At 41.8% G+C, this 13,090-nt stretch overlaps 1 protein-coding gene across 4 annotated transcripts in view; it reads right to left on the minus strand.

Annotated features, from left to right (window-relative positions):
* The window catches only part of LOC134355512 (copine-8-like), a 674,862-nt gene that overhangs the window by 246,462 nt on the left and 415,310 nt on the right, over nt 1-13,090 (minus strand). For all 4 annotated transcript variants that reach the window (XR_010020101.1, XM_063065493.1, XM_063065495.1 and 1 more), the window contains one exon: nt 414-489. Coding sequence is in view for 3 of the 4 variants with exons in the window: in XM_063065493.1 (XP_062921563.1) it covers nt 414-489 (76 nt within the window). In the remaining variant the exon portion in view is untranslated. The remainder of the gene's footprint in view (nt 1-413; nt 490-13,090) is intronic.

A 13,090-nucleotide genomic window follows, 5' to 3' on the forward strand; every position in this document is an offset into this window, starting at 1 on the left:
CAGAGGCAATGTTCAGCACAGGTGCAGACACGCCCAGCCCTGAGACACCAGGCAAGGTCATTTGATCCCAAACAATCGGTTTATTGATCATTGTAGAATGTCTCTCTGGTGTTTCCCACTCCCTCTCATCTCCTTTTCTGTTTCCCAACCATAAATCTCTTCTGCCTGCCCCCTTCCCGCTCTCAATCCTCAATGGAGAGCCATATCAGAATCAGGTTTATCATCACTCACATAATGTCACGATTTTTTTTTTGCGGCAGCTGTGCAGTTCAAAATATTACATTACTACATACTGTGCAAAATCCTCAGGCACTTATACAAAAGAGGAATTATATTTCAATATACTGTGAATGTAAAATGTGTGCATTTCTAAAGAGCTGCATTAGGTACTAGGACTATCAAAATGTGCTTACCTCATAAACATTGAATTGGCTCTGTCCTCTAGCAAGTTCCCGAAAGCTTGTTGTAAATTCACCAATGAAGTCATGGCTGCAATCACAAAAAGACAAATTCATCTCTATCCCAGGAGTAACAGCATTGTAATAAATGAAACCTTGCTTCACAATGCTTCAAGTCAGCATATCAATTCCTTTACAATGAAGTTGAGTACGGTGTACAAGAATAATTAATGAATCACAGTAAGACGTTCAATATTAACTTATTAGCCCTTCAATTACAAACCTTGCACAAACTGATGGATAATTTTCATTTCCCTCATCCCTCTCAGTTATTTACTTATAGCTTATACCAAAGCATTTGTAAATAAATCACGACACGGTGGCAAACTGCTTTGAATGAAAGCAGGCTTTGGACAGAAGGGAAAAATAGAGTGCAGAAGCATTTAAAATGGGAACATAAGTAAATTGCATTATCAATAGACATAGTTACAATACAATGGACTGATGCTCCTTTATTCAGAAACATTTTCTATTTTCTTGAAACAGCGTACTTTCTTGATGAAGGCACCCTTGTATGTTATTTAAGTGAGTAAGCAAAGTCAATGTGGCAATTGAACAGGGGAAGCAGACATGCCTCGCAACAATCCAACCAACAAACAGTAAAGTAAGCAATGCAGAACCTCTGTAAGAAAATCTAAATTAGACTAGTGAATTCAATGTTAAATCAGGTAAAGAAAGGAAAGTAAATAAGCAAAAAGAGAAAGAGAAAGAACATGAAAAAATAAAAACAACAGGAAATCTGCAGACGCTGGAAATTCAAGCAACATACATCAAAGTTGCTGGTGAACGCAGCAGGCCAAGCAGCATCTATAGGAAGAGGTGCAGTCGACGCTTCAGGCCGAGACCCTTTGTCAGTCCTGACGAAGGGTCTCGGCCTGAAACGTCGACTGCACCTCTTCCTATAGATGCTGCTTGGCCTGCTGCGTTCACCAGCAACTTTGATGTATGTTGCATGAAAAAATAAAGTTGGAAAAAGCTTTGGGAAAATATTCTTAACAATATCTGAAGAAACGAATTTGTGCACTTTTAAAAGACAGAGTAATTGAATGTCAATATTAAAGGCATTAATTCCTTTAGACTAAAATGGACAACTTGTAATTTTCTGTGGCAACTTAAGTTTGTACCCCTACTGCAAATACAGGAGCTTCCTGCTGTATAATACTGCACACATCAAAGTTGCTGGTGAACGCAGCAGGCCAGGCAGCATCTCTAGGAAGAGGTACAGTCGACGTTTCAGGCTGAGACCCTTCATCAGGACGAAGGGTCTCTTCCTAGAGATGCTGCCTGGCCTGCTGCGTTCACCAGCAACTTTGATGTGTGTTGCTGGAATTTCCAGCATCTGCAGAATTCCTCGTGTTTATGCTGTTTAATACAAATCAGTTGTGAACCGGAGAACATGATGCTGCTTCAGTACGGTTATAGAGGAACAATATGTATCTGTCAGCAAGCTATACATTTTCTTAAACAAAATACTGTAGATATGTAAAATTATAAAAGTTCAGCAATACCAAAAGAGAGAAAAATAATGCTTATGTTTCAGGTCAGTGGAAGTTCGAACTGGTCTTTCAGTAGTTAACTGCCATTGATCTGATGTTCAACTGTTTCTTGTTCCACAGGTGAAGATCAGACTAAATATAAAGGTTAGTCTTATTTTTCATATGTACATCAAAACATATGGTAAAATGCATTATTTGCATCAAATCAAATCAGTGAGAAATATTGGCATACTTCCAGCACTGATGTAACACACCCACAATTCACTAACCTAAACCATACGTCTTTGGAATGTGGAAGGAAACCGGAGCACCCAAAGGAAATCTAAGCAGTCACGGGGAGAACGTACAAACTCCTTACAGACAGCAGCGGGAATCAAATCTCGATCTTACTGCTGGTGCCGTAACTCACTGCGCTAACTGCTACGCTGCTGTGCTGCCCGCTGCCAAGTCAGGTATTGCCTGACTAGCTGAGAGTGCTTGCTACTTGCCGCCTTGCTACTTTCCCCAGTCATTTTTATTACCTCTGGACTTCTTCATTCAACCACACATCTGGCCTCACCTAAAGTAAGTTCATGATTTGTATATAAATAAATGTGAGCATTGTCGGACTTGCTGTAATTTTAGCACTAACTTCTGGCACCAAACAGCTTCAAGAATTTATATATATGTAAACCATGTTTGCATTTGCATCCAATAATTATGCAGAAATGTCACGGAAAAGAGAAAAATATCTTTTTATGCAACTGCTATTGAATCATAATTTAAAATCTGAATTTCCTAATTTATGCAGCAGTGTTGGGAGATTTATGTATCAGTTTTGTCATATCTTAGGAACTGCTCATTTTTATAATTTCATCTTGCCAAAATCTAATAGATTTTGTAACATCATTAACCCACCAAACCTGCCATCTGTTTACTGGTTATGCTTCCTGATCTAAATAATACCCTGCAGGGTGTTACATAATAAGAGCTTGATCTTCACACTATGCTTCATCTCAATGTCTTGTAATAAGTTCCAATCTGATCCGGCTGTGAAGCTTCAGTTCAATAAAAGTCATAAAGTATATGAAGCTATCTCCCAATCTGTGCAGTTGGTTCCCATTATACACTGGTATATAACATACCAGCTTATTTTTATTGTCCGTTACCTCCACTCGCAGATGGATTTGAGTATTCACTTTGTTCACCTGACATAAATACAGCTGTTAATTCAGAATCAGAATCAGTTTTGTTATCACCGGCATGTGTCATGAAATTTGTTAACTTAGCAGCAGCAGTACAATGCAAAACATGATAATACAGAAAGAAAAAAAAAGTATATCAATTACACTAAGTATATATAAGGATATTAAATAGATTCAAAATAATGCAAAACAGAAATAATACATATTTTAAAAAAGTGAGGTAGTATTCATGGTTCAATGTCCATTTAGAAATCAGATGGCAGAGGGGAAGAAGCTGTTCCTGAATCACTGAGTATGTGCTTTCAGGCTTCTGTACCTTCTTCCTGATGGTAACAATGAGAAGAGGGCATGTCCTGGGTGATGAGGATCCTTAATAATGGATGCCGCCTTTCTGAGGCACCTCTCTTTGAAGATGTCTTTGGCTTCTACAGAGGCTAGTACCCAAAATGGAGCTGACTAATTTTTAAAAACTGTCTGTAGCTTCGTTTGATCCTGTGCAGTAGCCCCCTATACCAGACAGTGATGCAACCTATCAGACTGCTCTCCACGGTACATCTATAGAAGTTTTTGAGTGTTTTCGTTGACAAACCAAACATCTTCAAGCTCCTGATGAAATATAGCAGCATCAATCAGTTGGGACGAGGTTAGAACCTCAGAGATCCTGACAATCGGAAATTTCCTGGATTTTGGAAACACTTCCAACTTAATGTCATAAAATCATAGAATTATTGAACACTATAGCACAGAAATAGGCCCCTCAGCCCACCCAGACTATACTGAACCATTAATCTGTCTAGTCCCATCCACCTACTCCCAAACCTTAGCCCACCATCATTCTCCCATCCATGTACCTATCCAAATTTCTCTTAAATGTCGAAATCAACCCCTCATCCACCACTTGCAGTGGCAACTCGGAGGGAGTTCGGAGGGAGTTTGGAAGGAGGAGAAGATGGCGGCATGACGCAGCGCACATGGCCGCTTTGAATAATATCGTATTTGTAAAGTAGGATGCCGTGCACAATCCTGATTTGATGGAGATAGACGTGAAGCATGGAGGAACATCTGGAGAAACTTCCAAAATGCCTGCTTCGCTGCCGCTGATACTGTGAAATTGAGAATCTCTGGAGGGGAAAGCCGCATATCCTCGGTTTTGCCTATTACCTGTTGCTGGGGCCGGGGTTGAAGCGCTCAGCAGAGATGGTGCTCGGTGCCGGAGGGCTGGTTGGAGGCTCAAAGTTTTCGGATGGACTCAAAGTCGGACTGTGGTCGGGTGCTTCCAGGATGCTGCATCGGCAAGTTTGCAGCACTAGAAGCTCATGGAAGGGAGTTTCTCCTTTCAACCGTCTGCGTGAGATGATGGGACTTTCAAGAGACTTTGAGACTTTTTTTTACTTGCCCATGGTCTGTTCTTCATCAAATTACTGTATTGCTTTGCACTGTTGTAACTATATGTTATATTTATGTGGTTTTTGTCCGTTTTTTTAGTCTTGATTTGTCTTGTGTTTCTGTGATGTCATTCTGGAGGAACAAATTGTATCATTTCTTAATGCATGCATTACTAAATGACAATAAAAGAGGACTGCATGTCCTCATAATCTAAAAAAAAACTCAATCCACAATCTCACCACCCTGAGACTGAAGTTCTCTCTCAAGTTTCCCTTAAACATTTCGCCTTTCATCCTTCACCCATGACCTCTAGTTGTAATCTCATCCAACCTCAGTGGTAAAACCCTGCTTACATTTACCCCATCTATACCCTCATAATTTTGTATAACTCCATCAAATCCCCCTTCAATCTTCTACATTCTAGGAATAAAATCTTAACCAATTCAACCTTTCCCTATAACTCAGGTCCTCAAGGCCCAGCAACATCTTTGTAAATTTTCTCTATACTCTTTCAATCTCATTTACATCATTCCTTTAGGCAAGTAACCAAAACTGGCCACATTACTCCAAATTAGGTCTCACCAACATCTTATACAATTTCAACATAACTCCCCAACTCCTATACTCAATACATTGATTTATGAAGGCCAATATGCCAAAAACTTTCTTTATAACCCTATCTACCTGTGAAACCATTGTCAACGAATTACTGATTTGTATTCCCACTTCCCTCACCTTTACCGCTCTCCTCAGAGCTCTACCGCTCACTGTGTAAGATCTACCCCACTTAGTCCTCCACACTTGTCTGCATTAAATTCAATCTGCCAGTCCATTTTTCTAGTTGGTTCAGATCCCAGCTCAAGCTTTGATAGTCTTCCTCACTGTCCACTACACCCCAATCTTGGTGTCATTTGCAAATTTGCTGATCCAGCTTACCACATTATCATCTAGACAAACAACTACCGACCCCCACTGATCCTTGCGGCACACAGTAGCCACAGGCTTCCAGTCAGAGCGGTATCTACTTACTACCACTCTTTGGCTTCTTCCCCAAAGCCATTTTACTACCTTACGAGGGATGATTGATAAGTTTGTGGCCTAAGGTAGAAGGAGTCAATTTTAGAAAATCTAGCACAATTATTTTTCAGCATAGTCCCCTCCTACAATTACACACTTAGTCCAGCGGTCGTGGAGTGTACGGATCCCTTCTTTGTAGAAGTCGGTGTCTTGGACCTCCAGAAAGTGGTCCACGGCAGGGGTGATTGATAAGTTTGTGGCCTAAGGTAGAAGGAGATGAGTTATTAACTTCAAACTTTCTGCATAATCACTCAAAGGGGTGAATTGCACGTGCATGTAATGACAGCTGTATAGCTCATCACCTTCTATCTTAGGCCACAAACTTATCAATCAACCTTTTTATTGGTCCTTGCAAGGGCCTAATTATGCACAATGCAATGTTTCCTTGGGACTGTGGCAGCAAAAAGTTCCAATTGCCTGTTTTTGCTTATTTTAAACAACTCTCTCTCCTTTTACACAATCAATTGTCTCCTCAGGACTGTGGTATGTTCAATGTGCTGACTGCCACTGTTCGCTTATTTTAACCTCTCTCCCCCTTTATACAATCTAGGGTCTCCTCAGGACTGTGGTGTGCAAAGTGTTTCTACTGCCCCTGCCCACTTCTTTTAAACTCTCTTGTTGTGTATATATCAGTAACAATTGAGCAATATTGTAAATACATTGTTTGATTAAGCATTCCCTGTTTATTAAATAATTAATTATGGTTATATTACGTGAATGGCATATATCATCACGCCAATTTGTCATATGTACCCGCCTTGCTTGAAGTTAAAAAAAGAATTTGAGGCCCGCTCTCCTGGGCTCCCGCCTTCTTCGTTTCAATTAGTTTTATGTCTTAGAGTTACAAAACATAACATCTCTCTCCCTCTCTGTTGTGTGCAATCGGGACTGTGGCACACAAAATGTGCTGACTGCCCCGCTCGCTCCTTTTAAACTCTCTCTTCCTCTACTTAATCCGGCGTCTCCTCGGGACTGTGGCACACAAAATGTGTCGACTGCCCCTGCTCGCTCCTCTTAAACTTTCTCTTCCTCTACACAATCTGGTGTCTCCTCAGGACGGGGGCATGCAAAATGTTAAAAATACTTTGCAAAGTGTAAACTTAAAAGTTTTCCTGAATATAGTGAATGTATATTAATACTGCGTGCATGATGAAGTATGCCATTCATGTACATATAACCATAATGAATTATTTAAATAAGGAATTCTTAATAATATGTAAAATTTTAAACATAAATGCCCAAGAATGAAAATGCTGAAACAGCTTTTGATATAAAATAACTGAATTCTTTAGCTTCAGGAAAAATAGAACACGGTCTGAAAATTGTGTTTCATAAAATCATGGTATTATATATTCATAAGCACAGAACTGGGCTCTTCAGCTCATTTCATCCACGCTGATCAAATTGTCTGCCTGAGCTAGGCCTATTTGCTTACATTTGGCCCATATTCCTCTCAGAATCAGAATCTTATGTCAAGAAATTTGTTGTTTTGCAACAGCAGGACAGTACAAGATAAAAATTACGATAAATTATAATAAGAAATGTAATTAAAAAAATAAGTAGTGCAGAAAGAGAGCAAAAATAGTGAGTTAATGTTCCTTATCCATCCAGAAATCTGACGGCGGAGGGGAGGAAGTTGTTTCAAAGATCCGTCTCTTCGGTTTGCTGCATCTGCTCTCGAATGGTAGCAATAAGAAGAGAGCATGTCCTGGGTGATGAGATTCTTTAATGATGGATTGTGCCTTTTCTGTGGCATCCCTTTTGAAGATATCCTCAGTGTAGGGGAAGCTAGTGCCCATGAGATGTTGACACCAAAGAACCTGAAAGTGCTCACTCTTTCCACCGCTAACCCCTTGATGAGCACTGGTGTATGTTCCCAGGACTTCCCTTCAGGAAGTCCACGATCAATTCTTTGGTCTTTCTGATGCTGAGTGTAAGGTTGTTCTTGCGACACCACCCAGCCAGCCCATCGTTCTCACTACGGTATGCTTCCTCATCACATGAGATTTGCCAACAGCAGTTGTGTCATCAGCATTTTTAATCGAATGCTTTGAACTCTGCCTGGCCTCACAGTGATGGGTGTAGAGAGAGTAGAGCATCAGGCTCAGCATGCATCCTTGAGGAGTGCCAGTGTTGACTGTAAACAAGAAAGAGATCTTACATCCAATCCGCACTGACTGTGGCCTCCCAAAGAGGAATTCAAGTATCCAGTTGCCAACAGAAGTATAGAGGGCTCGGGTTTGAAGCTTGTTGATTAATACTGAGGGGATGTTGGTGTTGAATGCTCTGCTGTAATCAATAAACAACAGCCTGACTGTTGTCCAGGTGTTCCAAGGCTGAGAGGAGAGCCAGTGAGATTGCATCCACTGTAGACCTATTGTGGCTGTAGGCAATTTGCAGCTTAGACAGGAGTTAACTCTAGCCATGCTCAAACTCTTAAAGTACTTTGTTGTAGTAGATGTAAGTGCAACTGGGCGATAGTCATTGAGGCAGCTCTCTTTGCTTTTCTTAGGCTCTGGGATGATTGTTGCCCAGGTGGGAACCTTCAGAGTCAGCAGTGAGGTATTGAAGATGCTCTTGAACATTTCTGCCAGTTGGTTGGCACAGGTTTTCAGTGTCCTATCAATTACCACTGGGGCCCCAACTCTTTGCAAGAGCTCATTCTCTTGAAAGATGTTCTGATGCTGGCCTCTGAGACAGAGGTCACAGGGTTACCAGATGCTCCAGGGATATACACAGGTGTAATTTTATTCTCCCTTTCAAAGCATACATAAAAGGCATTGAGCTCTTTTGGAAGCCAATTAGATTAGATTAGATTATGAGAACACTCAGTCCTCTTTTTATTGTCATTTAGAAACACATATATGCATTAAGAAATGATACAATGTTTCTCTAGAGTGAAATTCACAGAAAACAGGGCAAACCAAAGACTAACACTGACAGAACCACATAATTATAACATATAGTTACAGCAGTGCAAAGCAATACCATAATTTGATGAAAAACAAACCATGGGCACGGTAAGTAAAGTCTCAAAAGTCCCGAGTCGATCGACTCTCGAGTCCCCGATAGCAGGCGGCAAAAGGGAGAAACTCCCTGCCATAAACCTCCAGGCACCGTCAACTTGCCGATGCCTTGGAAGCAGCCAACCACGGCCGACACTGAGTCCATCCATCTGAAAACTTCGAGCCTCCGACCAGCCTCTCCGATACAGCCTCCTGAGCGCCTTCGACCTCGCCCCGGTTGCTGAAACATGCAAAGTCGAGGATTTCAGGGACTTCAGCTCCGGAGATTCCGGTTACCACACAGTAGCAGCGGCAGCGAAGCGGGCATTTCAGAAGCTTCTCCAGATGTTCCTCCGTGCTCCCACGTCCGTCTCCATCAAATCAGAATTGTGCACGGTCCCCTACTTGACAGATAACAGACATCATCACCGAAGTGGCCACCTGTGCTGCCGTCGCGCCGCCATCTTCTCCTCCCTCCAATTATGTTGTTAGGTTTCACCTTGTAGGAAGTAACGGACTGCAAACCCTGCCAGAGTTGATATGTATTTGATTCTGATTCTAACTTCAATCAGAATTGCTTCTTCATTCTTAAAATAGTCTTTTGTAGCTTCTACCTGGACTCCTTATAGAATTCTGGATCATTGGTCTTGAACACCACAAATCTAGCCCTCGGCAGACCGCAAACATCTTGGTTCATCCAAGGCTTCTGGTTTTGGTATGTATGACATTTACCTATTGAGATATGTCGTGGAATAAGCCTTTCCGGCCCTTCGAGCCATGCTGCCCAGCCTAATTTAATCCTAATTGCAAGACAATTTACGATGACCAATTAACCTATGGACCAGTATGTCTTTGGGCTGTGGGAGGGAAGCAGAAACCTATGTTCTCACAGGGAGAATGTACAAGCTCTTTACAATCAGTGGCAGGAATTGAACCTGCTGTGCTAACCACTAAGCTACAGTATCACCCTATGTTCTCAAAGACCACACACTCATCTACACAGGTCTTTATAAAGTCAATGACAATTGTGGCTTATTCATTCAGATTCAAAGACAAATTCCTGAATGTTGTCCAGTCAACCAATTCAAAGCTCTCCTATAGGCGCTCCTCCGCCTCCCTTGACTATACCTTTGTGGTCCTCACCATTGGAGCTGCGGTTGTCAGCTTCTCCCTGGATGCCAGGAATAGAAGTACAGCCAGGTGATTGAACTTGCCGAAGTGCAGGCGTGGGATGGCAAGGAAAGCATTCTGATGGCGGTGTAACCATAATCGAGTATGCTCTCTCCTCTGGTTCCACTGTTGGTGGTAGATGGACAGAGACTTCTTCAAGAGGGCCTGGTTGAAATCTCTCATAATGATCGGGAAGGCATTGGGGTGTACTGTCCCATGACTGTTGATCTCAGTAATCAGATTCTCTGGTGCCTATTGACCATGGCCAGGGGTTAACATTTTCTTGGTATTTTCTGTACATATACCTTTCCAAATGTATTTTAAACATCATAGTATTCCTACTTCTACCACTTCCTCGTACTGCTCATTCTATACACCAGACTCCCTCTGTGTGAAGTTATTTCTCCTCAGGTCCCTTTTAAGTCAATCCCCTCTCACCTTAAATCTAGGTCCTCTAGATTTAGACTCCCCTATCTTGGGGAAAAAAAGACTGTGACCACCTACCTTATCTCTGCCCTTCATGATTTCATAAGCCTTTTAAAGGGCATCCTCTCACCTCCTACACTACAGGGAAAAAAGACACAGCCTATCCAGCCTCACCTTGTAACTTAAGCTCTCTTATTCCAGAAGCATTCTTGTGAAGCTGCACACAATACTTCAATGCACAACGACTTGTCGTCATGTGGGGGGGGGGTGGCTTATTTGCTGGTCAAAAGCCGCTTCTGTAGTGCCAGTCAGTGATTGGTTCATTTACAGTTTTCAAAGCTCTTTTCCCATTGGTTGTCATGCGTGCCGTGGTGCCCATTTCCAGTTCTGGGAGCCTTTGGGGGCATAAGAGTAGCACTTGCAAGAGGTTCACCCTCTTTCTTTCCTGCCATCTACAGGGCTCACTTCAGGCTGAAGTCACGACTAGTGCTGAAGGACTATTGAGAAAGAACACTGTAGACGTAGACCTTTGTTCAGTTAAGTATCCATTCATAGCATGCTTAGTTCTTCAGTTTTATAATTTGGGGAGGTTTAGTGGAGTATCTATTCAATTAAAGGGCAACTGAATGTACAGCATAGAGCTTAGATGAACGCTTGTCTAGCTAGATGTCCGGTTTGTTGTTTCGCTGTTAATATTTAAATAAATACCTAACGTACCAATTTTTATATCTGTATCTTCTGCTTCACTCATTGGATCCTCGAACCTGCCTCCCATGTTGCACTTGTACAGTTATAAAATAACACCCCAACTTTTTTTACTCAATGCCCCGAACATGGAAGACAATTAGAATCAGAATTACCAAAGACACTCGCAAATTTCTGCAGCTGGACTGTGGAGAACGTTCTAACTGGTTGCATCACTGTCTGGTATGAAGGGGCCACTGCACAGGATCGGAAACAGCTGCAGAAAGTTGTAAACTCAGCCAGCTCCATCATGGGCATTAACCTCCCCAGCATCGAGGACACTTTCAAAAGACCGTACCTCAAAAAGGTGGCATCCATCATTAATGATCCCTATCATCTAGGACATGTCCTCTACGCATTGCTACCATCAAGGAGAAGATACAGGAGCCGGCAGGCAACACTGAACATTTCAGGAGCAGCATCTTCCCCTCCGCTATCAGATTTCTGATGCCAAAAGATAATGGACCCAGTACTGATTCCTTTGGCACAGCACTGTCACAGGTCTCAGTCTGAATAACAATTCTTCTATTACCACTGACTGTATCCTTCTAATAAGCTCACCCTGGATCCCATTTTCCTTCCATTATACCATCTGTCCCAGTTTTTAGGGTTGTTGTTGTCACCAGTCAACCAGCGCACTTCCATTTCTTTAAAATTGAAATAGGGGCATGACCTAGCTTGCAAATTCAGCTCCAGCAGATTGGGCAGGATGAGATCTACAGTAAGATCCAACGGCCAGGAAGGTGGTCCTTGCAACACTCTGTGGAGAGCAAAGGGCCATGACAAACCACAGAAGTAGTCATGGTCATCCACTGCAACTGAGGAAGACCACAATTGAATTACAATTAGAATTAGAATTTTATTTCTTACATCCATCTCACAACACGAGGGAGTAAAAATCTTTATGTTGTATCTCTGTCGCTATGTACAAACAATAAGGAAGGGAAATGTGGGAGGAATTGCCCAAACACTAAGATTATATACATAATCATTTTGTATACATGTATGTACACTCAGATACAATGTACAATCAGATATGCAATTAGATCAATGTGTATTGATAAATCTGATGGCCTGGTGAAAGAAGCCTATTGGTCCTGGCTTTAATGCTACTGTACCGTTTGCCAGATAGAAGCTGATGAAACAGTTTGTGGTTCGGGCGGCTGGAGTCCCTGGTGATCCTCATTAATATGTCCTGAACAGAGGAAAGTTCACATCCACAGATGTGCTGGGCTGTCCACATCACTCTCTGCAGTGCCCTGCAGCTGAGGGCAGTACAGTTCCCATGCCAGGTGGTGACATAGCCAGGCAGGATGCTCTTGAGGGATGACTAATTGCATGGATCCCACTGGATCCTGACTTTCAAGGTCAAGAGAGTGGAAATGCCCAAACTCGCCAATACAGGGTTTCCTGTCATCGTCGGATTCGATGGTCAACCACACTTTAAGATACATTGAATGCTATTTCAAGTACATTTAATTCTTGAATATAAAATGTTCACAATGAGCGGTTGCCAAACTTTAGTACATCCATTTTGCGGTTAGGAAGCTGAGTGCAACCAAATAGAAATGATCTGTTATTCACTGTACTCAGTAGTTTTACAGGGTTTCTATGGAAAAATTACCAGAAATGACTCGCCTCAAATAATGCTCATTTCATGGCCCTCAAGTGATTTATTGAGTACTTGTTTGACTGTTAATAGCCATGGAAATTAATCCCATTCTGCAGAACAAAAAAGAATTGGAAATTAAATGAAGCGTTAAATACTGTTTACCTAAACAGCCAATTCTGGATTTTGAAATACATCTCTCAATTTTAACATCAGAAGAATAAGCTAAAAAATGCAGACTCTATGCAAAACCTGGATCCTGTCTGACTCTTTACGATGTTAAGGTTCAAGTGTTGTGAATTCATGGTCTGCATCATTTGCAGTTCAGACCAATCTCAATATCTAGATTATCACTGCCCTTGCAACGTTTGCCTGAACATCCAGATGTTAGGAAACCAAGCTTCCCCTGGTGAGGATGTACTGTACATAATGTGAAGAGCATGTTACAGTTTTTAACAGCTTGAAGCTCAGGTATTGCCACTGGGCTGAAATACTGCCAGGCCATAGCTCATCATAATTTTACTTCTAGAGTTGG

The sequence above is a fragment of the Mobula hypostoma genome, chromosome 13, assembly GCF_963921235.1.
Source record: "Mobula hypostoma chromosome 13, sMobHyp1.1, whole genome shotgun sequence".
NCBI lineage: Eukaryota > Metazoa > Chordata > Chondrichthyes > Myliobatiformes > Myliobatidae > Mobula > Mobula hypostoma.